Here is a 27,604-nt window from a genome sequence, read left to right on the forward strand (position 1 = left end):
GGATTATTCCACATAAATAAAATACTTCTTTTTGGAGCTGGTGAGATGTTCCAAGGGGTAAAGTCACTTACCACTAAGCTGACCACCTGAGTCTGACCCAGAGTCCACATGACAGGAAAAAATGACTGACTCCTGCAAGTTGTCCTGTGACCCCCACACGCACACTGTGGCACTAATATGCACACGGAAACACACACACACTACACAGATTTTTAAAAAGTGTGCTGCTGCTTTCCTGTTCTTTATTTTAAATTTTGAAACAATGTCTCACATAGCCCATGCTGGTCGTGAACTTGCTAACCTAGATGAGACTGGTCTTGAACTCCTGATCTTCCTGCCATCACCTCCCAGGGTGCCCCACGACACCCAGCTTTGCTTTATTCTTTTGAACAATTATAATAACGTTCTATTGTGTGAGGCATCACAGCTCTTTAGGAAGTGTACCTTTGGTTGCTTTCAAATAATTTTCTTTTTAAAAAGTCTGTAATGAGAATTTTGTCCCCTATTTGTTTATGTCTATGACAGACTATCCTGGCATGATATGTCCTCAAGGGTAGACGGCTGGCTCGGTATGTGTGCATTATGAATTTTTTAATGCTTTTTGTTTGTTTATTTTTGAGACTGTAATTTAATTACAACAGACATCCCTTTGCTTTCCTCACTCTAAAATCTCCCTATAGACCTCCCTTCTCTCTTTCAAATCCATGACCTCTTCTTCCACTAATTGTTATTGCGTGCATATGTGTATATGCTTGTATACACATATACTCCTAAATAGAACCTGTGGGGTCCACATATGTTTTCAGGGCTGACCACTCGGCACTGGATAACCAATTGGCGTGCTGCCCTCTGGGGGGACCACTCCCCCACCCCCAGCTTTACCTGTAGTTCTTTGTGTGGGGCTGAGGTCTTGCGGGCTTTCCCCCATCCAGTTTGGCATGTTTGTTGGTGTTGTCCTTGCTCAACTGAGATCTTCCAGGCATAGCTTCTGATGTTACCAAGAAACACAATCCCACAGCAGACTCCCTGATCCTCCAACTCTTAGAATCTTTCTGCCCCCTCTTCCACAAAGTTCTCTGACCTTAGGTGCAGGAGTGGTCTGTAGGTGTGTCCACTGGGACTGGGTTCCACAACTCTGCCTTTTGACTGATTGTGGTTTTCTGTCGTGTTCTCAACCTGTTGCAAAGAAGAAGTTTCCTTGATGAGAGGACAGAGCTACTCCTAACTGTGGGTAGAAGGACAAATTGTTATAGATTGTGGTTAGGGATTATGCTGGTTTAGTAAATTGAAGGTTGTGGATTCTCCTCCAGTAACCGTGATTTCACTAGCACTGAGTAGTTAGCTAAGCCTGCAGTACCAGGCATGGTCTCCCTCTTGTTGAGCAAGTCTTATGTCCAATTATGTCTGTAGCAGTCGGCTACCATTATGATATGCATGCCACTACTGCATCCATAGGTTGTCATGCTACGCTGGTTGTCGATGTGGTTCATAGGTGCCACAGCTGGGTAGGACTGTTAAGGTTGCTCCCTCTTTGGAACCTTGCATGGCACCTTCTGGTACCATGAAAGCTAGTCTTCAAGGAGGAGGCTCTCAGGTCAGCTCCAGTTCAGAGGTCTCTGGGCCCTGTGTCTGAAATGCATGGTGTCTTCAGTAATAGGGACTTACCTTCCACCTCTGAGTGCTGGCCAAGGGAAACATCAATAGATTGTATCTTCTAGGGCTGTCTTAGAAAGTCCTGGTCAACGAACAAAAAAGGGCTTCTCTTGTCTGGGATTGGGGTTTTTGTTAGATAGTCTTTGGCTCTTGGGAGGAGGATTATAAGCCTAGATGGGAAACGTTCGTTCAGACTGTATATGTATATTCATTCATGCACTGTAGTTGTTTTTAGAATAATTCCTTGTGGACTTTTCAGACATCCATACTGTTATTTTACTCACTCTTTCCTTCCCTTGTGTTTCCTCCCTCCCCCAGGGAGCCTCTCTTTCTCCATGACCCCTATCAGAACATGATGAGTTTCCAAACACAGGTTTAAACTGTGCTTCTGCCCTCTCACACTGCCCCTGTGTGAGAAGAGCCTGGCTGTATGCACTATGGTTTCAGCCTTTTGAGTCTGAAAGACCAGAAATGAGATGTTGTGGTTTTAACTTGTTCTTTTTTCACTGTGAGTGAGGTCCGTACCCCCATACACGTTAATTTTGGAAAAATGACAGAAAGTTTTCAGAAAAGTTGTAAAGGTAGATCAGCCTGTTCCCACATACCTCTCACCCAGTTTCCCCTAACGTTAATGTCTGATGTAACCAGAGCGCGTTCGTTAAAACTAAGAAACCAATGTTGGTACAACACTAAAAACTAAACTCCAGGCTTTCACTTTTGAGTAAAACTACACATACTTCAGTGAAAGCCAACTTCGTATATAAAGCTGAAGATGGGGTTGCACGGACCAGAGCCCCTCTCTTTCCTGAGCTCAAGGGGAACCACACCTTAAACCTTCACGCCATACTCAACACTTTGTGCTGCCCACCCAAGCCTCTCAAGGCCAGGAAGGTTGGCCTCCATGGAGCAATGATTCCTGTTTCTTTTCCTTATTTTGGGAAGCAAATGCAGCTTCTGCTATTAAATGCCTAGACAGGCTCTTTGCCGTTCCGTCAGCAAGTGCCGAGGCATGGAAGCAGGATGCTTCATCTGTCCAGGTCTTCAGTGGAGCAAGTGGAAACACAGTAGCTCTTCCCTACTTACACTGAGCGCAGGACGGGGATGGCTGGGCTAACACTCAGTCCCCTCTTCTGTCCAGAGCTAACCCTAAGTCTGGCTTGTTGCACATCCAACTAGAGCTTTCTCAGGAAAGCAAGATTTTCTCAGGGTGTTGTCAGGGGATGAAAGCGGCAGGAACAGAGAAGCTCCTTCCTCGGAACACGTCATGGATGCCAACCACACAACTGCAGTTGCCTCCCAGCAGCACTGCGAGACAGGTGGGGACCCGATCATTACGTCCTTCTCAGGCAGTGGAATCTGAGGTGTTTGATCTGGCGTCTGGCCGCCCCAAGAGCTCTGTGTGGTCCCTCTGCATGCAGTCTGTGGCTTACCGTCCAGGGCCGCTCTGTGTAAGCGCTGGGTTAGGTGTGTTCCACAGAGAGGAAGTTGAAGCTTGGCGAGGTGAGGCCATGGCTCTGACAGGAAGGACTGGCGTTCCCAGTCAGTCGTGGGCTTAGCCTTCTTGCTGGCTGTGGTCTCACCATCTGTGTGCTTTGCCTCAGGCGCAGCTCCCTGCAGTGTGACAGTCTCCTGGCCATCTTCGAGCTCCACCACCACAAGCTCTTCTGCGTCAGTCCGGAGTTGGCTCCTCCTTAGGGATGGGCCTCTGCCTGTCCTGTTTTCAGCTTGGCTTTCAGACTGTTCTCATCCTCTCACCACTCAGCCCTAAGATCCCTTTCTCTCATTACGTGTCATCAGGGCATTTCCAGAGCCCGGGCTACAGAAACTGTATTAGGTACAGAGGAGACGAGAGGGAACATGGTGGATAGAAGTAGCTGCCCTGAGGGAGCGTCCATTCTCCTGGAACGAAGATGGCATCTGACCTAGAGGCCTAGAACCTTCTGTGGGTCTAAATCTGATTCTCCCTCCTGCTGAGCTCTGAGCATCCTGCTTCTTTCACCTGAGTTCCCTGGGACAGTGGCACATTCTAGTGGCTGTCCTGGAGAAGCGGGTGTTTTCCCCTGGAGGCCTGGTATTCTTCAGTGCCCCAGTATGTCACCATGGGCTGAGGGCAGGTCCCCAGGCTGTTCTTGGGGCTCATGTGCAAATGTGCGTGATTTACCGTGCCTCGCCACGCCACATGTCTTTAAAATTGCAGTGCCCATTTCCTGCTGAAATAATTTCCACAAAGAGTGGCTCCTATTACCACAAGAGGCGTGCAGACGTCATGATTTATTATTATTTATGGTCCCAAGGCCTTGTTTATGCAAGACGGGTTAGGTGCGTGCGATAGAAATGCCATTATGCAAATGACATTGAATGTCCTTACTGCGCCTAAATAATTTTTGTGTTGGACGATTAAACCTCATCTGTTATTGATATGGGCTGCAGTCGGGCTATTACAGAGTCCCAACAGTACTTACTCCCAGTAATGGGAAAAATGAGAGAGAGAGACCAACACAATTGCCTCGAGTCGGTTGTGGTGGTCTGGAAGGAACTAACACCTCTGAGGCCTGAGCAGAGAGAGCCATGGACTCCTCGGGATAAATAAGGCAGGCAGCGTGGGCAATAAATTAAGTCCGGGTTGGAGTGGGGCCTTAGAGGATTTGCGGCCCCTCAGTCTTGTGATTTAGCTATTTGATTTCCAGGGGACCAGAGCTGGGGCTGAGGGAGACGCCAGGGCGGAGGGGAGGGGCCAAGGTGGATATCCAATCTGCTTCGCCCACGCCGCTTCTGCGCTCTCCGGCCGTGTGCGCTCCCACCCCACCCCCCTTTTTTTTGACACAGCTGTGAAGTCCCATTTTGATCAGTGTTGATAGCTTATGAATTCCAAAATTGACAAAATTTACAGAAAGATGAGGATAATCCATCTTCCTTAGCAGGCTGTCAGGAGCTGGCCATACTTCATAATCTCCAATTACAGATGCTATTTTCCGACATTTACATGCAGATATTAGAACCAAATGAAAATGAGAAACAAAGAGAGAATGGAAATGCAGCTATTTATATGTATGAAAGACAAACAGGTAAATTCGAAACATTTAGATTGGATTTGGGGGTCCCTCTAGGAGGCTGGAAAGAGACAGCCTGAAGCACGTGGGGTTTGAGAACGAAATGGTAAGACACGTGGTCTGCCTGGGTTCTGGCAGTTTGGGCTAAAAATGGGGTAAAAACTGAAGTCTGGGAGTAAAGGAAACAAGTAGGGTCTTCCCCAGGGCTGTTTCACGGATTTCACAAAAGGACAAGCTTATAACCATCCACACTTATGGGAGGTGCCTGCCACCAAGATGGACTTCTTCTGCAAGGCAGAGATCAAAAACGTTGATCCATTCTGATGACAAATCCATAAACTCCCCTTTGATAAGGGGACTCGGGAAGGTCCCACTGCCTGTTGTCAGAGGCTCTGGCCAGGTGCACAAGGAGTTGCCAATAACTTTTCAAACGACATATAAATAATAAAATTAATGGAAGCGGGGGAGGACTGAGAGATGGGTCATCCCTGCTTCCTTCTCGAGGCTAATCTGGTGAAGAGAGGAGGGCATGGGAGGAGGCTTAGTGATGAAAATGTTCTCCCCATAAAACTGAAGGGAGAACAGCCTTGCTGCCCTCGCAGCTGTATGTGGCACTGGCTTCTGGAAAGCCGGGGATATTAATTAGCACCACTTTGGATTAAACTCCCCCAACCATGTCGGATGGTACGATTTTTCTCTTTGTGAGCTTGACACAGGGTGGCAAGGAGAAGCTGGCCTATGTTTCTCAGCCTCTGATTACACCAAACTTGTCTTCCACTTAAGGACCAAATCTCCTCCTATTCTGGAAATGAAAATGAGATATTTGGGGTGTTTTGCCAGGCAGCTGGGCTCAGAAATGGTTTTGTTGGATGAATGCAGGGATTGGAGGTGGGTCTCAGTTGCCTTTGGCTTGATAGCTTTTGTTTGTGCAAAGCTTGTTTCTAGCCAACATGTTTGTGTTATCTGAGCCTTGATTTGTAGGAAAGAGCTAAATGGATGTAAGTATCACGGCAAGGGGAACAAGCCATGCTTTAAACCGACGCACACCGAGCCTGTAGGAGAAGTGTGTTTGTTTACAACACGGTCTCAAAGCAAACGGCTTGCTTGTTTAAATAAATTATAGGCATTAGCCCTGAAAATAATTATTATGCTTTGTTCCGAGGTGCAAGCTTCATGAAATTAACACATCACTGCAAAGTGCAAACAGTATGTAATGAAAATCAGAGGCTCTTAAGTAAATGTAACCTTGACAAAAAGGCACATAAGCAGAAAACACCATTGCCAGCGAACCCACTTTTTCTTTACTATTAACTCAGATTAAACTTGGGCTTCTTCAGAATCGCTAAAACCTAAGGCCAGCCAGCATCTCAGTTCTAATAAAGTCAGTGTGTCACCTTCAGTAACGAACACAGAGCCCAGGAGTTAACCAACAGGCAGGTGCCCAGCTTTTCCTTAACAACGCTAAGAGAAACACACCCTCTGTTTCTCTATTGTTCCCATGAGTGTTAAGATTAATCGTTAATGTTGACATTCAATTTGAGCGTGCCTATCCTTTGAATTTATCATGTAGTAATTTCCTGAGGTCTGGAACTATACCTCCGTGGTAGAAGGCTTGCCTGGCACACATGTGGCCTTGGGTTCAACCCTAAGCACTACAAACAAGCAAATCATATAAAAGATTCACGTATTAATAGGGAGAACATACAGGTGCTGAAGACACAGCTCAGAAGTTGAGAGTGCTGGCTGCTTTTACAGAAGACCCGAGTTTGCTTCCAGCACCCACAGGGTAGCTCATAACCTTCTGTGACTTCAGTTCCAGGGGGTCTAATGCCCTCTTCTGCCCTCTGGAGGCACTGCACATACACAGAAATTAAGAAAAAAAAGGATAGATGTTAAAGTTAGTGACATCTGTGGTTGAGCCAACCCGAGATTATTCTATTTTGTTAAATATTTAAAAATTGTATTATTTGGGTGTGTGTGTGTGTGTGTGTGTGTGTGTGTGTGTGTGTGTGTGTGTGTGTGTGTGTGTGTGGTTTGGAGAGGGGTTCATGTGCATGCATTGCCCATGGAGGCCAGAAGAGGGCATTGGATTCCCTGGAGCTTGGGTTATATGTTTGCATGAGAAAGCCACCACAGGTGTTGGGAATTGGGTCCTGAGATTAGAACGCTGGTCCTCTGCAAGAGCAGTGTGTACTCTTAAGCACTGAGCAACCTCTCCATCCTAGTCTGGTAATATTTTCCAAAAGAGGTCATTATTGAGCCAGGATCTGAGGGGCCGAGAGAGGGGACTTAGGCAGAAGAGGGCATGGGCCCTGAGGGGGGTGTTTAGTTAGCAGTAGGTGGGGGATGCTGTGGACTGAGAAGTCATACCTGGCCTCTTGGTCAGCACTCCTGCTCTGGGCTGCAGGGCTTTCCCACGAGGCAACTGAGAAACAGCAATGAACACAGACTCGGGAACCAGAAAGTGCATTTTACCTCTGCCCTGTACGTTCCTCGGTATTCCTCAGCCTCGGTGTTCTCATCTGTGACAAGACGGGGCTGAGGACAGTGACCGAGGGTCACCTTGCTTGCACTTTGGAGATGAACTGCTGAAGGGGTGGTTTTCACACACTCGCCGTATTGGCACCTGCACCTCATGTTCACCATCTGTGAGAGGGTTTGCAATACCCTGCAGGGTTGTTCGGAGGATTAAATGAATCAATACCTTTTAACCTGCAACAGTCCCCTGTGTGTAGGAAGCACGCAGAACATGCAAGCTACATGCAGTTTTTAAGGTGTTAGGATTTCTTTGCGATCTAGCGGAATCCTCCAAACCGTACACCGTGGATCTGTGGCCTTCTTAGTTTTCCTTTTCTGGAAGCTCCATCGCAGTTTCTGTTTGACCTAGGGAATCTTGGATGACAAACAGGGCATTCCCTTCACGCCCCTGTGCTTGCCTTTGCAGAGAGCTGCCTGTTAGAAAGTCCTTTCTCCCAGGGAACAGAAGGGGCAGAGAAATGGCCTTCTGGCCTAAGGAAGGGGGTGGGAGGGAGGGGTGGGGGAGACTAGGCATGGTTCTATTCTGCTCTGCTAGTAGAGAGGGTCAGAAGAAGGATGTGCCCTGCCCCATCCCTACCCCGCCCCTACTCCATCTGGGATTTATCTCTTAGAAGAGCAGTGTTCCCTTATCATTTCCTCATGGACCCAGGAAAACCTCCCGCTCCTCCGCATAGCTGGAAAGTGTGAAAGAGGGTGAACTGGGGGCATCTTGGGATGGTTCCCCTCCTCCCGTGTCAGCTGCCTGACATGATGCAAAGTCCCCTTTTTTTCATCTCCTCCTCAGGCCTCTTGGTCAATAAGAATCTCACACTTCCTTGAGAGGAGTGACCCTCCCTGCCCATTGCTAACTGTATAGCAGGATGGGACAATCATGGGGGAAACTGTGGGATTTGGCTGCCTGGGCATGGGCCTTTGTTTCTGGAACTTTCCTTCCTTCTACACATAAGGACATGAACTTACAGATAGTCACACAGCCAAGCAGAGCTGGAGCAGGTTCAAGTACTCCTATCCTATACTCCAGGTAGCCCCAGATGGGGGTGTCGGTTCTCAAAAAAGCTCCAAGACTCAGGGCTTTGTCAGGACAATGAGGGTGCCCTTGTCAGGGGAACCTTCCTGTTTGTGTCTGGGGACACCCGGGAGCTTGCCAATACCACACTGGTTAGGGGTGGAAGGAAGCAATTGCTTATTTAATTTTTGTTACATACATAATCACTTCCCACTTCTAATGAAGTTGGAGTGAATGCTCATCGTCTTCAAGAGCAACATGAGGATCCAGGAAATGAAGATCCCGGGAATCAGAAGCAAATGCTCTACACCCCAGTCAGAGAAGGGGTGCAGACGGGGTGGTGGAGAAGCTGGAGCCCTGCATGGAATCAGACAGGAAGACACCAGCCTGGGAACCTCGGGGGACATTTGATAGAGCTGGAGGAGAGAGAGCTCACAGAGGCCTCAGGGGACAGGCTGAGCACTGTCCCAGGGTTGGCTGTGTGGTAGTAGAGTTGCCCCTCAGCAAGTAGTGAGTTTGTTGTCACCAATACACACATTTGGTGAGCTCTGGGCACCAGATAGAAACTGGCATCTTACCCTTGGGCTCCAGGCCTTGAGGCTTACCCAAAGCCTACCAGAGGCCAGAGAGAAAGGTTTCTCAATTACTCCTTGCTGAAAGTTTCCCTGGGGGGAAGGCATCCTGTCTGACCCCACTGTCCTCTCTGAAATGTCCCTGCTTTTCCCACCCCACCTGGAAGCTTTTTTAGGGTGCTCTGGGGTTACAGAGGGCAGACACAGATAGAAGGAGGACATGTCATCTGACTTTGAACACGTCTCCTTGGAAGCCCTTTGCTCTGCTGAGAACATTTTGACCCACATATGGCCACAGCCCTAGAAAGTCAAGCAGACAGAGTATTTGCCAGCCTTGTCCCTTGCCAGGTACTTCTGCTAGCGAGCTGAAAGAAGTTTGACATCTCTTATCCTTCCCTTGACACTGCGAAACCCCTGACGACATTGGCAGAACTCAGCTGTGCACCTGGCCCCGTTCATTTGGTTCCAGGCATTTGCATCACCTCTGTTTTGAGCTGGGTCAGGAGCTGCTGCCATGAGATAAGGGGGACTCGGTCCCTCCTTTTGAAGCTGGCACCCTAGCTGGAGGATGGGGACCCTGAGTAGTTAAGTCCGCAACGGTGATGTGAGCTTGGTAGAGATTTACACACTGAGATGTTTTAGGACCATAGAGGGGGGAAATCAGGGAGGGCTTCCAGAAAGAGGGAGGCCTTTCGGAATCCTCAACAATTCCCGCCTCTAGTTGATAGCACAGTCGTACTTTGTAGACGACGGATACTATTACTAGTCCCATCCATAGTCTACATTCAGCAAAAAGTTTATTTTCAAATTTTGATTCATTTTTTATTTGGTCAGTAGAGCCAGAGTGCTAAAGCTTATTATTTTGGAAACAAATTTAAGTTTTTGTTTGAGATGGTTGTAGATGCACATAGAGTAGTGTGGAAGGATCTCATGCCACTGTTACCCAGTTTCCCATGGGGACTGCACGGCCGGACATGGGCGGCAGCTCTAACCCTGGCACTTACGGAGCTGATACTTAAGTGTCTGTGCTCCTGCTTCTTAGCGGTTTCATTGGAGTATTTCCCGCCTGACACTTCGTCAATGTTCTGTTTAGCAGGTGTTTTTCAAGCTTGTTGTTGTTTTTTTTAAATGTGCCTGGCCATGGGGAGTAGACAGAGAGAAAGAGAGAGAGAGAGAGATACAGAGACAGAGACACACAGAGAGACAGAGACAGAGACAGAGAGGGAGAGGGAGAGAGAGAGAGGGAGAGAGAGGGAGAGAGACAGAGAGACTAGAAAAAGATCTTCCTTCCAGTACTTGAGTTCTTACTCCCTCGTCTATGTTTTTGTGGCCCTCCAAAACTGGTCACACATCTCCAATCTCCAGATAAGAAGAGGAGCTGAGAACAGGAAGTCTGGCCATTTGCACATGGTATGAACTTGGGTGAGACCTAGCGCTGGCCTGTGGCTGGGCAATGTCAATGTCTGAGTGATGTCTTGCCCCCCTGTAACTGCCTCTGGGGTGAAGGACAGGCACCAAGCAGGCGTGAGAACAGCTGGGCTCCCTCCTGGGCTTCCTTTCCTCATCTACTCACACCCCAGGGTCCTGAGGACATAAGGGACCCGCAGGGATATGGCGGGGAAGGTGCCAGGCAGGGGGAAGGTGTGAGGTGTTTGGAATTCACAGTCCCTGAAGACGGAGGTGGGGTAGAGGTGTGGCAGCAGGGAGGAGCAGGGCAGGCACAGGGGAGGGGGCAGAGAGCAAACCCCTGGCTGTTGGATGTCCTTGTTATTCCACGGGTGCTCAGGGACTGCTGGTGAGAGCCCCAGTATCACTTACTTCCTCCTTGCTGGAACTGGATACCTGGAAAAAAGCCAGTTAAGGGTGAGAGGTATCTGGTGTGGGTTCCAAGGGATGCAGTGTGTCCTGGCAGCTAACGCATGGTGGCAGAAAGATGATGAGTCTGACTGCACGGTATCACTAGTCAGGACTCAGGGAGGCAAATGTGGCTGCCCAGTTCTTCTAGACATTGTCTTACTTACTTCACGACTACTGTTTGAGAGGAATCCTTCAAAGCTTCCCTTTAAAGACATTGAGCAAAGTGTAACCATCCCGTTCGTCACATCTGAAGAGTGAGCAAATTCCTTGATGTCGTCAAGCACAAGTTTCCCATTTTATGGCATGATATTTTTTTAGTTCCATGACTTCCAGTTTGCCTGAATCAGGGTATGTACTGAGTTGATTGACATACCTCCGGGTCTCCGTTAGCTTGGTGGCCCACTTGCCTCTCTTTTCTCTCCTTGGAATTCACTTTAAGAAGACGGAGTTGTTTTTTGTCTTGCGGGCCAGTGATAACAGTGAAGAGTTATCAGCATTAGAAAGGAATTAGAGATCATAGAGCGGATGGCCCCAGATGGAAGTCCCTAGAAGCCATGAGGTGTTCTTGGGGGGAGAACCCTTACTTCCCCAGTCTCCGCCTTCAGGCCAGGCCTGAGGACTCTCCTCCCCTTCTCTAGCCTCCTCTGGGTAGGGGTGGAGGTAAGCAAGAGTCTGGTCCTTCAGGATGGGGATGGGTATCCTGGCTCTGACTGGGCTCCCAAGGGTCACATGAGGCCCCCAGTGCCCCAGCATGGAAGTCCCCGTCCAGGGCTGGCTGAGTCGCGCCCTGAAGCCTCATCGCCATGCTGCCCCCCTTCTCACGTGTCTGTTTCTTCTCTCCTTCATGCTATGGCAGTGGTGCCCGGTGCTGATGAGACAATACTTGGTGCAGCCCCAGGCAGTCCTTTTCCAGGTAATTTCCTAGGGACCCAAACGTCATCCAGTGCACACTCTCTCGGGGCAGGCGCCTCAGAGTCTTTTGCTAGAATTCCTCAACCTCTCAGTACTTGTCTCCAAGTTACTTTCCCTCTCCCAGCCGTCAGATTTTCATGAGTTTCCTGCAGGCAGGCAGCAAGGGTTTAGAACGCAAACACCATTCCACCCTGTCTCACTTGCGTGGCCTTTCTCCCTAGAATGGACCCAGAGGAGACTGAGCTGGGGCAAGATCCCATGTGATCACCCCAAGCTCCATTTCTGTCTACCATTGGGCCAAGACTTCAGATGACAGATAAAAGGACCCACCTCTCTCTGTTCCTGAGTCTTGACATCAGATAAGGTGGCTCTGAGTATCTTTGTAACCGTTGTGTTCAAGAGAGACCAACCATGAACTGGAGCCTACTAGCTGTCAAGGAGGCTGCGCAGTCTGAGCTGGTCATGATTGGGACCTTGGGGAGTCTGCGGCTGCAGGCAGAGGGAGCTTAGTCCCGCTGTTTGTGTAGGACTGGGTAGCCTGCAAACTGCTGACCACGGTTACTGTTTCTTTATGGGTCACGGGTAAGGACAGTAGCAGAAGCTCTCAGGAGAGAGAGCAGGAGCCTAGCGTGACAGCTTCAGACAAAAATGAAGGGCTCAGAGAAGGGGGAAATGGGGAACACAGCTGGGGTCTGTGACTGTCTGTGGAGTGATTGCCCAAGAGTGTGGGTACAACACACACTGTGTGACTGTATGCACCCTCCACACCCCACTAGCTAGCCCTTGGCTTCCCAGGTAACAGTGGGAAATGGAAGAATACAGACATCAAAGACAGACTGAGAACAGGGCCACCAGGAGGGCTCTCTTCTCTGGCTCATCTTCCGTTTTACATGAGTCTATCTCTCCCAGGCCCCAACTCCACAAAGGACTTGCTTGAGGTGGTCTGAGTACACATATCTAAGCCAGTCTGAAGGAGTCCCAAGGTAATGTCGAGGAAAGGGAGGCGCTTGTCCCCGGTCCCCCCAGTGATGTGGTTGTGCTAGTTGAGCCCTGAATTTGACCCAGCTTCCTGCCAGCCAAACCAAAAGGGGATATACAACAATTTCTAATGTTCTAGTTGCTTGATCAGAGGCAAATTAACAACTCAGCATGGGAAATAACCTTTTTTCCCCTGTGAACTATGAGAAGGGCAAGGAATATAAACATTCTAATGGACAGTGTCCCCAGAGGTTGAAAAATACCTTTGTATGACCCTTTTCTTTTACTGTGTGTCACTTGGAGCTACTGTTTTAAAACCTTCTAGTTAATTATTTTGTTTTTCTGCTTTTTTTTGAGATAGGATCTAACTGTGTAGCCCAGGCTGACCTGGAACTCTGGATCCCCCTGCCTCTGGGTGCTAAGATTATAGGCATGTGCTGCCATTCCTGGCCTCCAGTAAATTCTTGATATCTGTAGTTTATATATATTCATTCATTCATTCATTCAATAAGCACTTGGGGGAGGCTGCAGGGAAGCCCTATGTTCTGAAAGGAGAGAGACAAATGATTGTTATATATGGGGGTACTATGACAAAGTCATATACAAAAAGCCACATAGTGAGGAAGCATAGGGGTTGTGATGACTTAGTCGGTGGGTATAGAGCCAGAGATGGCTTCAGCAAGGACGTCATATCTGAGTTGGGTCTTATGGACAATGTAGGAGCTCTTTACATACTGGGATGGGACCTCCACAGAGACATATTGGAGCCTGGAATGTGGGAGGTACAGCTTGTTCAGCACCCTTGTAGAAGCCCAGGAGATCAGAGAGAATCCAGAAACCCTTCAAACATCACAGGCAGCTCCAAGGATAGACTGGAGGTACAACTGAACACCCACATAAAAGAGTGTCCTGCTCCTAGAGTGGCAGAGGGAGCATTGTCGAATCCCAACAACAGAGGCTGGGCCCCTGCTGGCTGCGGACGAAGCTGCTAATGCCCCTCTGGTGCCCACGAGCCTGGGCTCTTTAGTGAGGCTCTCCCTTTGCCTCCTGGAAGCCAGGTGCTTCAGTGACTGGCTCAGTGGGGCTTCCTTCCCCACATGTTGAAAATACCTAGTCTTGCAAACCCAACAGTTTGGAGCGACTCTGTGCACTTCCTCTGTCACTGAACAAATCAAATATTGGTTTCCACCTGGAAATTTAAATATGTGAAGAAGGGGCAGGGAATCCCCATCAGCCACACTCTCTCCAACTGACTCTGTTTCCTAGGGGGAAAACCTAAGTATTCCCCCACAGGTTCAGTTACCAGTCACATCTGCAAATGGAGTACTGGAGGCTGGGGCCAGGGATGGGCGTGAGGGGTTTGCTGACTCTTGGCTGCAATGCTGAGGGCCTGGAGGACCATGCTCATTGTTTATCTTTGTATCCATGGAGGAGGTCCATCATGGTCCAGCTCCAGCTGGTCTGTCTTCATGTCCTCTCCCTGGGCCAGTGCCCCATCCTGGTTTGACTCCCTCTTTCCCTTTACCTCTAAGCTCTGCCCAGCTGTTCCAACTCAAGGGATGGAGCTCTCTCAGCCCACCCCCAGAAACCTTTCCTGACCACACCACACCCTGTGAGAATGAATGGCTCTGTGCTTTTCTCCATCTTGGGTGGACTTCCCAGGGCTCTGCATCTTTCTCTGGGAGCCTGTGGAGGGTCTCCTTTGTTTCACACACCTGCATGCACACAACAGGACCTAGCATGGGTGAGACAAATGTCCACTCACTGCTCAGGCATCCACTAGGGAGACACAGAAAGAGGAACTAGGACCAATGTCCAGGCATCCAGGAACTCTAGAAGGTGCCGCCTCAAAAGAGACCCTCCTAGAGGCATGGCAGTGCGCTGAAGGAGATAGCTGCCTCTGGTGAGCTTTTATCTCAGATGCATGCTTAGCAAACTAGAGGCTAGGACACTACAGGGAGGAATTCTAGACAGCGACGTTTCCCCAACAGCTCCCTGCTACATGGAAAGCAGATATGTTCTTCAAATGCTTCTCTTTCTAACTCACAGCAAGAAATGTATTTTCCTCTCTACCCACTGATATGTGAACCATGATTTACAAAGTAAGGCTTATCTTTTCTGTGAAAGCCTTGGTCTCTGTTCTATCCCTTCTAACTCCATTACCAATGAGCTGGGGAACTAGCTCAACTGGAGAGTGCCTGCTTGGCACGCATGAAGCTTTCAGTTCAAGCCCCAGCACCGCAGGAAATTGAGTGTTATGATCCATGCTTGTTATCCCTCCCCTGAGGAGCTGGATGTAGGAGGGCCAGAAGTTCAAGGTCATTTTCAGCTACACAGTAAGTTTAGGTTAGCCTAGACTACTCGCCAAACCCTGTCTCAAAAAATCCCAAAATAGCATCAACAAGAACCAACTAAAATAAAACAAAACAAAAAACCCAACTTTAAATAATTGGAACCAACTGTTGGGTTTCATCACTGTCATGGGCCAGGTCTCACAGCTGGGTAATTATCAAGATGCTGGAGTGAGGTGGACCCACCTTTGAATCCTGTGCCTAGGTCCTGTGTGGCTCTAAGCACATCACATTTTACCTTGAGGTCTCAAGCGTTTGCATTGAGGAATGGAACAACACGCAACATGCCTTCATGGGCAGAGCTTGAGGTTGCGATGGAAGGCACCGGTGAAGCCCTTGACACAGTGCTCTCTGAAAATCAGAGCGCACTTCCTGAGCAGTGTCCCTGCAAACTGAGGCCGAGGGCTGCAGTGAGATTGATAGGGAACACAAGCCCTGGTGTCCCTAGGTGTTCCCTGTTGAGGACAGCTCAGCCAGAACCTCTGGGGCTTATCAACCATCTCCCAGAAGTGATTCCAAAAACCTGTAGCAAAGAATCCCTAGGCCCATAGCAGGCCCGGTACTTCAAAGGAGAAGTGGGGCCGAGGACTGGGTCTACCTGCGTGGCGATCACTAGAAAACCGCAGTAATTAACATGGTGTGCTATTGGCATAGGGATAGATAAATAGACCAATGAAACAGGATCCAGGCTGGAAAGCCATCTGTGCACATATGGAACCTTGATATATGGGTAAGGAGATGTACAAATCAGCAGGGAGGGATGGACTCTTAATAACCAGCGAGGGGCAACTGGTTATCCATTCAGAAATGGGGAGAAGGAAAAAATTAGATCTTTATACCGGACACAAAAATCAATCCCAGGTGGATTAGAGACCGAAATGCAAGAGGCAAAGGCACCTAATATGGTCAGCTCCAGGTCCTGCCCAAACTCCCCAGGCATAAACATGGCCTCATGGGAGACAGAGTGAGCGCCTGGGGAGGGGCACAGGGATGTTCAGTCAAGGTGGCCCTGTCACGGCGAAGACAGGTGCAGACCTTAGTCATCTTCCCGTCTCACCCCAGTGCCTCCTGCTCTGGAAAGTCTTTTCCTGGTGACCATTGCGCAGTAGACATGGGTCCCCCTCTACCTGCTGGGCCTGCCAAGTGGTGCCTCAGAAACAGCAACCATCTTTTCCCCAAGTACACCGGGGCTCTCACGTCACAAGTTCTCAGCCTACTCAACACTGCCCCTGCCTGCCAAGCATGTCACCTTGAACAGCAGGGATGTGGCCTCTGGCGGCAAGGCCAGACTTCAGAGAAACCTCCAGCCAAAACTTGATACACACAACTGAATTCTTTGGCGGAAGTACTTGCAGCAGGAGTTTGGGATGGAGGCAAAGACACGCTGTTTGTGGTTATAATGTCGTCTTTCCTTGAATGGGAAGGTCCAGGCTGGTATCCCTTCTGTCTTTCCTGGAGGCCATTCTGTAATGGCTTCAGTGTCGAGGAAAGGGCTCATCACAGGCTTGGGTTTCATGAGTGACTTAAAGAAATGGACATGACACTGTCCACCACATTCGGTTGTCCTGGGTTTGATAAATCTGACCTGGAGTATTTAGAACACAATTGTTCATATGCTTCCAGAATTCAAGAATCACTCACAGAACTGTGACTTGGTTGGCTCTGTGTACTGAATTAGGGCTGAGAACTTGCGGTCAGCCTGCCCCTGGACTGGGGTTCTGTCTTATCTGTGAACACAACCCTCCTCCTCTTGGACCCCAGTTCGTCCATCTGTGAAATGGGTCTGGATTGAGTGATCCCTTAAACCCCTTTTAACACTTGTTTCTCACCTTGTTGTCCGAGAGCCTCCAAACCAGAAACCATGCTGCCCCTGCCCTTGGCAAGTAGACTCCTATTTGCTTACTTTGATACCCTCCCTGGCCTCTGGGGCTGAGCCAGGGAAATTTGACTTCTTGCGATGCTGTGTGGACTCCTGCACATCTTTTCACCTGGGAACAGTGGTTGGTTCTGGATACGTGTGCTGCTCCCTTGAGCTGCATCTGCCTCTGTGCTACATGCTCAGATGTCTGCTTTCTCTTTCAGACCACAGAGTATTCAGCCATGGCCTCACTGGCTGGAGGCCTGGACGACATGAAAGCCAACTTGACAAGCCCCACCCCTGCTGACATCGGAAGCAGCGTGCCAGGTCCACAGTCCTACCCCATTGTTACAGGTGAGCAAAGCTGGATGGGAATTTAGGGGGGGAGAGAGGGAGTGGGAGGGAGGGAGAGAGGGAGAGAGGGAGAGAGAGAGGGGAGAGAGAGAGAGAGAGAGAGAGAGAGAGAGAGAGGGAGAGAGAGGGAGAGAGAGAGAGACAGAGGGAGAGAGAGAGAGAGAGGGAGAGAGAGGGAGAGAGAGAGAGGGAGAGAGAGAGGGAGAGAGAGGGAGAGAGAGAGAGTATGAGTGTGCAGAGGGAGTTGTTCTTGTTGCTTTTGGGGATGGCTGGCCTCTGCTTTAATGAGGTTGTGAGGCCCCGGCTCAGGTCAGGAGGCAGGCTGCTGGGGAACACGGGCTGTGGCTGAGATGTCACATGGCTGCATGCTGCCCCAATAAAACTAGAGGAGAGGAAGTGCTGAGAGAGGCAGGGATTCCACTGTCCCGGGCTCCTGTGGTGGGGCCAGGTTCTCAAAGCTCTGGGATTTCTCCCTTTCACGAGCCGGGAAAATCTGTGGGTTGGCATCAGCTTCCAGGAGTAGAGGGACTCTTTGGAAGTCATCATTGGTATTTCAGACTTCCCGGCTGAGGCGAGTACAGAAGGGCGAGGGTTTGCTGGGCATATGCCAAGCAGCTGGCTTTCCTGGCAGCCCCCGTTATCACCATCAGTGTGAAGACCAAGGGTAGGGCCCTCAGGCTGGCGTGCAGCTCAGCAAGCGAGCACTGTGTGGGGCCTGAGTTCCATCCCCAGGACAGGCCTCACTCCCCTCAGGGTTCCAACCTGCCACGTGTAAGCCCTGCTCTCTTGGGTGAGTTGTACCAGAGCTCAAGCTGTGGTTTTCTGATCTGTATGCTGGGAACAGTGAAAACAGCTATAGCACAGGATTCTCGTGAGGAGGTTGCCTAGCACAAAGTAGTTAACCAGCAAGCGTGTCTGTGTGTGACTCCTCGGAGTCCTTTTGTGCTGGTCACTGTAGGACATGGGGCTGCAGGGGATCCCTTTCTCCAGCCCAGCACTGTGGAGCTTCAGAACAGCACTGCAGCCAGCTCTGGGAGGGTGTCTCACCCAGGAGGCGGGAGGGTCTCCAGAACATGGAAAATACAGACAGCGGGGGATGGTGGGCCTTACCTGGGCTGGAGCTTAGGATCCAGCCAGAGATGGCAAGATGGTCCTGATGGCTAATGGACATAACCTGAAGGTAGTGACGGAGCCAGGAAATTCCCATGTGTTAGAGTTTGAAGAGGAGGGATGAAGGAGGCAAGATTTGAGGCCCAGGGGTCATAGGGACAAGACAGGAAGCCTGTCTCTGAGACCTAACCACTAAATCAGCCCTGGGGCTCAGGGTAAAAGCAACTGAGCCCTGTGTGCAGGTCAGGGTGTTACATGAGGGTGGACAGAGCAGGGGTGACTTGGTCCTCGGTTTAGCTAAGATGGGGAACAGTCCAAAGCCAGCAGAGCCTCAGGGAGGAGGTGCGTGGAAGGGATGCCAACCAGTGAGCTCCAGCCAGTGAGGTGTCTCCTGTGGACCCCTGCCCCGGCTCACCAGGGACCTCAGTGACAACGTTCCCATTATACAGGTGCAGAAGCCAAACTCAGATGTGCCTGCTGCTTGAAGTAAGGAGCTGAGTTACAGCCACCCTAGTCTCCCAGGAGACCACACTGCAGAGGAAAAGTTGGGGCAGGATTTAGGAAATGCATTTGGGAACATGCTTATTTAGGTGGCTAATAGTCCAGTGAACACTGAGGCTAGAATTCTTGTCTGTGGGAACAAGATGAGTGCTTGCTAGCTAAGGCTAATCTAGCCTCCAGATAAATCTAATTGGGCCTCATGGGGCTTTTAGAAAATTTGAGCCAAGACTTAAAAAAATACAGCCTTCTGACTTCTCAAAAAGTCACGGGTCATGGCGGGTTGGGGCTCAGTGGCAGCAGCTCCTCAAACGCCATCACAGTCCCCAGCCAAAGGCCACCTCATTCACATTCGAAGCCATGCATGGAAAGGAGTGTGTATTATGCTTGGATCCAAAGAGTTGCTCTAGGTGCTATAGGAGCTCCTAGATCTGCAGAAGGCTGTAAGGAGTAAGATAACACGGATTGGTTTTCAGATAAGCCCTGGACCAAACGTTAGTTTGTACTTATTTGAATTTCTTCATTTGTAAAGTCGCATTATAGCACAGGAAAGGAGTATAAACATCCCTGACCAAAGTTAGGGTTAGGGTTAGTTCTGGAGTGTCAGGGACATTCTAGAGCAGCACATGAACAGCACTCAGGAAGCTGAGTTGGAGATTCAGGAGCTGGAGGCCAGCCTGGGCTGTGTAGTAAGACCCAGTTTCAAAACACAAAAACCAATGTACAAAATGGAAGGCATTTTAATTGTCAGCATAATCATTAGCTTTCTTATAAATAAATAATAATTAGCATAATAGAAAAACGAATCCTTCAGCAACAATATAGATAATACCAGAGAACAAATTTAGCTTTAGAGCTACAGTGACACAAAAATATAATGGAGAGATATGTATTTCTAGACTGACTGTCAGAAAGCTGTTCATTCCCCAAATCACCTCTTACCTTAAAGTAACCCCAAGGAAGACATGATAGACTTTGAGAAAAATCATCAAAGTGGTGCTAAATGCTGGATAAATAAACACTGTAGGATAGCTAGGGACATTCTGTAGTAAAGAAACAAGTGGAGCTTCTAGGACATTCCAAAACATATGAGAAGGGGCCAGAAAGATCAGTCAGTGGGTAAAGTGCTTGCTGTCAAGCTTGATGACCACACACACACACACACACACACACACACACACACACACACACACACTCATGCATGCACACATACCACACACGCACTCACACACACACTCATGCATGTATACACACACACTCATGCACACACACACAGACTCACACACACAACCAACCAAAGATAATAAATGTAATAAAATTTTATATATGAGCAAAAATGTATGAAATTCTAAAGTAACTAAAACTATTGTAGAAGCTGAGGTTTCAAACACATGGGCCAGGATGACTGTCATACGAACAGGTCCAAATATGTGTGGTCAGATCCCTGATTCACTGCCTCCATTGAAACAAATGGGTTATGAAATAGCAGATGCTAATTAGCCAGATTTAGTCACGACACATTGTAATGTATATCAAAACATCACAATGTACCCTATAAACATGTATATTTACATATCATTTATAACAAATTTCCAGTTAGCTGGAACTTTTTTAAAAAGCCATAATAAACAAGGACAAAAAAGAAACAAAAACCTAGGGAAAATTATATTCCTATGGTAGAAAAGGCCTTTAAATGTTTCAAATACAAGTAATTGAAAAACATTAAAATGCAATCTTGTTGTATGTGAAAACATTCGAAGACAGAAAGAAAAACTAGGGTGAGATGTAATACAGATGGTAAAAGTTAATTTGTTTAATATATCAGGGGCGTTTGTGTATACACAAAATATTGCTAGGCACTGTTTTTTATGTGTATGTGTGTGCCTGCTTGTCTGTATGTGTGCCACATGTGTGCGGGTGCCCAAAGAGTCAAGTCCCCTCGACTGTTGAGCTATCTCTCCAGCCTCTCTCTAAAGGGCTTTTAAAAACAAGAAGGGGACTGGAGAGATGACTCGGCAGTTAAGAGCACACTCTGCTCTTGCAGAGGACCTGAGTTCCAATCCCAGCACCCGTATCAGATGGCTCACAACCGTCTCCAGGTTGACACCCCAGACCTCTGCAAGCACTTCACTAGTGCACACATGCCCTACACAGATACTCATGCACACACATAATTAAAAATCATACTAATAGTTTCAAAATTAATAAAAATAATCTCTAGAAAAGCTAGGCAATGAGTGGGTAGTTTATTGGCAATAGCGCAGTGCCTCAGAGTATTTGGGAGATGTGTACCTCCTCATTGTCTCAAAGCTGCAAATGAAAACAGCTGTGAGATGCTTGAACTGATACCATTAGCTCTGGATTAAGGCTTGGTGTTGGAAAGGGCACAGGAAAGATGTTTTCATATCTTTCTATGGGAGTATAAATTGATGTAATTCCTTTTGGAGGAAAACCTGGCAATGTCTATCAAAGTTTTAAATACAGAGTTTCAATACTCTTTAAGGAACTTATTCTACAAGCCTGCAATGATGGTTTTGCCTGCCGTATATAATGGCAAACAAATGGAACCAAAGCAGACCCTGCAATAGAAACTGGCTAAGTAGGTGATGGTGCCTTCCTACAATGCAATATTATTGCTACCGTGAAAAGAAAGGCAAGGCCTGGAGAGGTCGCTCAGCGGTGAAGAGTGCTTGGTGTCCCTTCAGAAGTCTCAGGTTCTATTCTTAGCACCCATATCAGGTACCTCACAACTTCCTGAAATTGAAACTATGGCTAAGGGGATCTGTCCCCACGTCCACATACACATACATGTAAGCTAGGGGCTGGAGACGTGGCTCGGTGGTTAAGAGCATTTGCTGCCCTTGCAAGGGACTCGGGTTTGATTCTCAGCACCCACTGGGTGACTCGCACCTGTCTAACTCGCCCTCTTCTGGTTTCCACAAGCCCCTGCGTGGACACGGTGCACAGAGACCCGGCACACACACACAAGTTAGAATAAATATTTCTCTGTGTAGCTTTGGAGCTTATCCTGGCACTTACTTTGTAGACCAGGCTGGCCTCAAACTCAGAGATCCACCTGCCTCTACCTCCCGAGTACTGGAATTAAAAGTGTATGCCGCCACCAACACCTGGCTTATAATAAATATTTTTTAAAGGAGAACTATCTATAGCAACATGAATGTCTAAGACCTACATTTGATTAAAAAAACAAATTATAGAAGAATAAAGTATGATCCATATACTGTAATAGGGTATTATTAAAAATGCAAAACATAACAGTTAGAAAATTGTACTGCGGTTAGTGGAAGCATTGAATTCACACAGTAGGCAGCTACATACATGCACACACATCCTGTGTAGTGGACGCTTCTGCATGAAGTTTCAGTAGGAGGTCTCTGCACCCCTTCCCCTGTCTTATGGGGAATTGAGTCTCTGCTATCACAGTGGGCTTTTCATTTCATCCCCACAAGAGTCTCTTTGGGTTAGCAAATGTTTGGAGAACCTCCCCCACCCCCTTATGCTGTTGATATCTGAGTTTACAGAGATTGTGGCCTGTTGTCTAGGTTACCATTTTATTGCTGCGATAAGACACTATGACTGAGGCAACCGATAAAAGCATGCATGCTATGGGGCTAATGGTTCCAAAGGGTTCAAGTTCATGACCATCATGGTAGGGAGTCTGCCAGCAGACAGTCAGGCATGACACTGAAGCAGTAGCTGAGAGCTTGCGTCCTGATCCACACGTAGGAGGCTGAGACAGAGACACTGGGAATGGTGCTGGCTTTTGAAACCTCAAAGCCCACCCCCAGTGACACACCTCTTCCAACAAGGCCACACCTCCTAATCCTTCCCAAATAGTTCCGCCAACTGGGCACCGAGCATCCAAATACATGGACCTATGGGGCCGTTCTCATTCAAACCGCCACACCTGTTTTCACACGTACTTTTAAATAAAATCACACAGAGCCTGGACTACGGAGCACAAGAGGAACTAAGTGGTGTGTATTTGCTAGGTATATATTCTGCATGTCTGTACTGCAGAACATTCTAAGGTGATCCAGGGCTTCTCCATGCACAGAACACACGTAGGGAGGGGTATGATGGGGGTCATAATGCTCATCTTGGCATTGTGGTTTACCAGAAGGTTGAGGAACTCCTGGCACAGCTCCAGGTGAGAGACGGTAGCTGGGGTCCTAGGAAATGTGTGGTGTGTGAAGACTGTGAATGTGGCAGGTTCACACTTACATGGACGTGAAGTACAGTTCCAAACTTAAACGACTGTAAACAGGTTTTCACCTACTTGGATGTTTGGTCATAGTGAAGGAAAAGAGAAATGTGGTGTGTTTGTCTACCAGTCAGCAATGCCCCTTATCACAGAAAACCCCACAAACGTCCCAGGCCTTGAAGGAGAAACTGCAGAGCTGCTGGGCCCGGAATCTCCTCATTTCCTGAGCCTGTGTTAGTGGCTGACTGTAGATGTTCAGAGCTCTTTGGGGACAGATGGTCCTCCAGCCCACCTCTGTCCCTCATTCCTGGCCACAAAGAGCATGGGGAGGGGACCCCTGAGCTACCCGATCCTTGCTTCCACATGCCAGGCAGACCAAGGAAGGTCTCCTTAGAGACCCAGTCAGTTTCTCTGCACTGTTTATATGCTGCATTAAATGTTAAGCTAACCCCTGCTCTGCCAGCCGGGGCCATGCTTCAGAAACCGCTCACCATCTGCAAATTTGGTGGCATGACCAGCCAGTTCCCGCACTGTCAGCAGTTTGGGCCCATCCTGATTGGGACTAATTATCTGCAGGTGTGTCCTTGGGCCACGGCCTGCTGATGGGGCAGCTACTAGGTTTACCTACCTACAAGAGGGGATGGTGTGTGCAGTGCCAGGCTCCCAGCTTCTGCCTGCCTCCCCACTGGTCCCCAGATGGGCCCACCTGACCTTTTGCCTTTGAGAACAAAAGAGTTAGGCCAACATATGCCCCTGTGGTCTCTTCCCTGGGGACCAGATCTTTGCATCAGCAGATTGGAATGGCAGGACACTGAGAAAGGTTTCCTTTGTCCCAACAAGTGTGGGAGCTCCTTCTGGTAGTGGCCTAAGCCCTGGGATCTGAGCCATCCCTGCCATTGCTCCGGTCAATCCACGGAGGCCATTTTATAACACAGTGTGTGAGACCCACGGAGGCAGAGAGGGTGGCGGCCAAGTCCCCAAGTGTGCAGCTCAGCTGGCTTCCTTCATTGTTTGGAGCATCAGGACCCCAAACATGGCCGCCTATGAAAGCACACTCCTGCCCTCTTGATCTGAGCAGACGCAGAGGCTAGAGGAAGGAGCACCAGAACAGGAGTCAGGGTAAGTCTGGACTTGGCCACTTCAGTGCTCTTGTGTTGGGAGCAAATTCAGTGTCCTCTCTAAGCCTCGATTTTTCTAGTTTTGAATGGAGAGAATGGCCGCTTCTGCTGCCTACCCTGGATGTTTGGTGGTTTGTCCTGCTTTTAATTTTCTGGTTTGTAATACTGGTGATTCATTCCAGCAAGACCCACTGCATGTTAGGCAAGTTCCGTTCCGTGGGTGGCAGTGGCGGCGGTGGTGTTTGTATTGGCGTTCTGTGAGGATCATTTGAGTGGACCTTGTGTAGTGCTAAGAAGCAGGGTGCTCAATATATGCATTAATATTTGTTTTAATATTTGTCTTCGTATATGCCTTGGTTCTTGCATAAACAAGTTTACTGCCATCCTTGGTGTATAACACAGACTTTCCCAGTGCCAGTTTTCTATGGGGGGCACCTATAGGGTAGGGAGGCAGAGTATTTTGGGGACTCTCAAAGGGTCCTTACCCTGTTTGCAGAAGTCCACAGAAAGAGGTTCAGGCCATTTGTTGTCAGGACATCTGGCTGAGGGGCAGGGAGGACAAATGCCCGAGTGTGGCCAGGGATGGTTTCTCATGTGCGTGTCTTGTCTCTGTGTGTGTGTGCCCATGTGGGTGTGCACGCATGCGTGTTCTGATGCATGTATGTGCATAAGCATGGAGGCCAGAGGTAAATATTGGGTGTCATTCTTCATCTGTCTTGACCTTATTTTTGAATTAGAACTTTCCACTGTATCTGGAGTTCCCTGACTCAGCTGTGCTGGCTGGTCAGCGAGCTTTGGGATCTGCCAATCTCTGCCTCCTCAGTACAGGGATGACAGATGAAATGCCACCTCACCTTTTAAACACATGGTTGTTAGGGAGATGAGCTCAGGTCTTCATAATGGTGCAGCAAGCAACTGCCACCTGGGTCGCCTCGCCCATCTGAGGAACACTAAAATTCCCTGTATTGCTTGTGGGCCCTCGGGGCAGTCTCCAGGGTTGGGAGGCAGTTCCAGGCCCTTGGTGGGCGGCCTCCTCTGGAGCTTTTCTAAGGAGGCTTCCTGCTCAGATGTGCTCTGCTTCCCACTCAAGCTCCCCCCAGCTGGCCGCCAGGCAGCTCTGAACAACCGATTGTTCATGTTTCCGTGGGGAGCATCTCCTTTGACCCACTTTTTATGAGGCTTTTGGAGGCTCATCAGATGCAGCTAAATACCTCTTCCCTCAGAGTGGAGTCATAATGAATAATGAAAGCACGACTCCGAGAAATGTCTGTGTACCCAGGCTGCTGAGAGGTGCCCGGGAAAATGACAATGAAAGCTGAAATACAGTATGAGAACTGGGACCCAGTACTGGGCCACCAGCTCCCAGTGGAAGACACGGGGCGGCTGAAGTTGCTTTGTGCATTGGAAAGGGGAGATAGCAATGGCTGCTCGCTCCGTGGGGCCCCTGGGGACAGTCTCTACCCTCACCGGGTGTGCCTGCCTGCGTGCTATCGTGTGTGAGGGGGGCGCTTACAGTCGACACAGAATGAACACACAGTGTGGCTTCAGGAGCTCTGGAGAGAATCCCAAGGGGGAGAATGTGGAGACGGAGTGGGCAGTGAGGGTGACGTGATGAAGCAGTCTTTCCAGAATGCTGTAAGGGTACCCATACTGGTTGTATCCTTGGGTTCTTAGGATCCCAGAATTTCCAAATCTCTGAGCCTCTGAGAAGCCAGAAGTCTGATGGTTTGAAAGCCAAAGTGAAACACAGGCATGTCTGTAATTAACATGCACAGTGAAGAAACGGTGCCTTGCTTTCGGGCTAGCCCAGTGTTCCCAAGAACTATGTGTTGAATAAATGAATTAATATTTGCGTAACGTGTGATGCCAATTAAAAAAAATAATTTCAGCCGAAAGTGCTCTACTTGTTTCTGACCTTGTATTTTGTAGGATAAAAATAAACAAAGCTGGATGGCCCTCCTGCAATGCACTCAGAGATTTTTTTTTTACACTCGGAAGCCGACCTTTCCAAATAGCCTTCCAGTGGGTCTCTGGGCCCCCAGCTTCCCAGCCCAGGCTGCTGCAATCCATCCTCCTAAAATAGTGATTTCATTAGCTGGTTCTCCTGGCCAGAGAGCTCCCAGACCTTCTCCTTGTCTAGAGGAGAGCAAAGCTCCTGGCTAATTTGTAGAGGTTCTGCCTTGTATCATTCATTCACTCATTCCTTCATTCCTCCTTCCATCGAGACTTGGGTCTTTTTGCACGTTGGCCTGTGTTGGGCATGGGGGTCCTGGGGTTCCTCACTCAGTCTGATGGAGAAAGCAAATACGGAAAGCTGTACAGGACAAAGCAAAGAGAAAGTGTCAGATTCCTGGGAGACACTGTGCACATGAGCTTGTGGTGGCGCGTGGTGGGGTGGTAGTGTATGACTTCTCTCTGACCAAGAATTTGATGGAAGGCTTTATGCAGAGGCACTGTCTAAGGGAAGCCACATTTATCTGCTCTTTATTTAAAGGTATATGTCTTTAAATCCAACACATAGAAATACACACGTCAGCCTGTCACCATGTTCCCACACATTATTCCTGACCCATTCTGGAATGCAGTTTGCAGATGTTAGCAGAGTCCATGGTGTGGCGTGTATCTTTCCGGAGCCATATGTGTGCATAACAAATTTATACCACACTACATGCACATGGATGATTATCTATAGTTGCCTCTATATTCTACATAAGGTTAGCTTTAAAAACTTTTTGCTTCATATTTTTGTAGAGACCTTAACCTATCAGTAAGTAAAGAATTGTCCTCCCTAATGATGTAGACAAGCCAATGTGGATTTTGATCATGGCCCATGTCTTTAGTGACACTGCATAGATGGGAGGACAGTGGGGAATCTTGTTACCCTTGGGGTCTGGCCGCTGCCTCCTGTGCTCAGCGCTGTCGCGTGAAGATGTGGAGTTGTCCAAAGCACTGGGAAACCACAGTGAGGCCTGCTTTACATTGGCTCCTAGGAGAGCAACTTGAAACTTGTTTTCAATTTGGTTATTTTAAGTGTATGGGTGTTTTGCCTGAATGTTGTCTGTGCTCCTGTGTGTCTGGTGCCCACCGAGGCCAGAAAAGGGCATCTGACCCTCTGGAGCTGGAGTTACAACAGTTTTGAGCCAGCACGTGGGTGCTGGGAGTTGCACCTGCGTCCCCTGGAAGAGCAGCCGGAGGGTAACCACTGGGCCATCACTCTAGCCCCCAGGAGCTCAACACGGAGTTCTTTGAGAACTGCACAGGCTGCTCCTGGAGCTAATCACACATTGTGTGTGCTTTGGGTCTCTCCAGCCTTTACTCTTTGAAACACAGGCACTATTTTTATCCTACTAACATTTCAAGAGAGTGCCCGGGTTCCCTCAGCTAGAAGTGGGATGACTTTTCTTCTGCCCCCATCCTGCTTTTGATAGCCTTGAGCTCCATGTCATCACAGGACTCTAAGAAGAGCCCTCTGTGCTCGGAAGCACGGGCTGGCACTGGGGCTGTGAGAGCTGATCACATTGCAT

General features: G+C 48.7%; 1 protein-coding gene across 3 annotated transcripts in view; it reads left to right on the forward strand.

Moving 5' to 3' along the window:
* Pax5 (paired box 5) overlaps positions 1-27,604 on the forward strand; it is a 184,965-nt gene that overhangs the window by 86,304 nt on the left and 71,057 nt on the right. For all 3 annotated transcript variants that reach the window (XM_021232295.2, XM_021232297.2, XM_005078758.3), the window contains one exon: positions 17,000-17,129. In XM_021232295.2, coding sequence (XP_021087954.1) covers positions 17,000-17,129 — 130 coding nt within the window. The remainder of the gene's footprint in view (positions 1-16,999; positions 17,130-27,604) is intronic.

Source organism: Mesocricetus auratus, unplaced genomic scaffold, assembly GCF_017639785.1.
Source record: "Mesocricetus auratus isolate SY011 unplaced genomic scaffold, BCM_Maur_2.0 Super-Scaffold_6730, whole genome shotgun sequence".
Taxonomy (NCBI): Eukaryota; Metazoa; Chordata; class Mammalia; order Rodentia; family Cricetidae; genus Mesocricetus; species Mesocricetus auratus.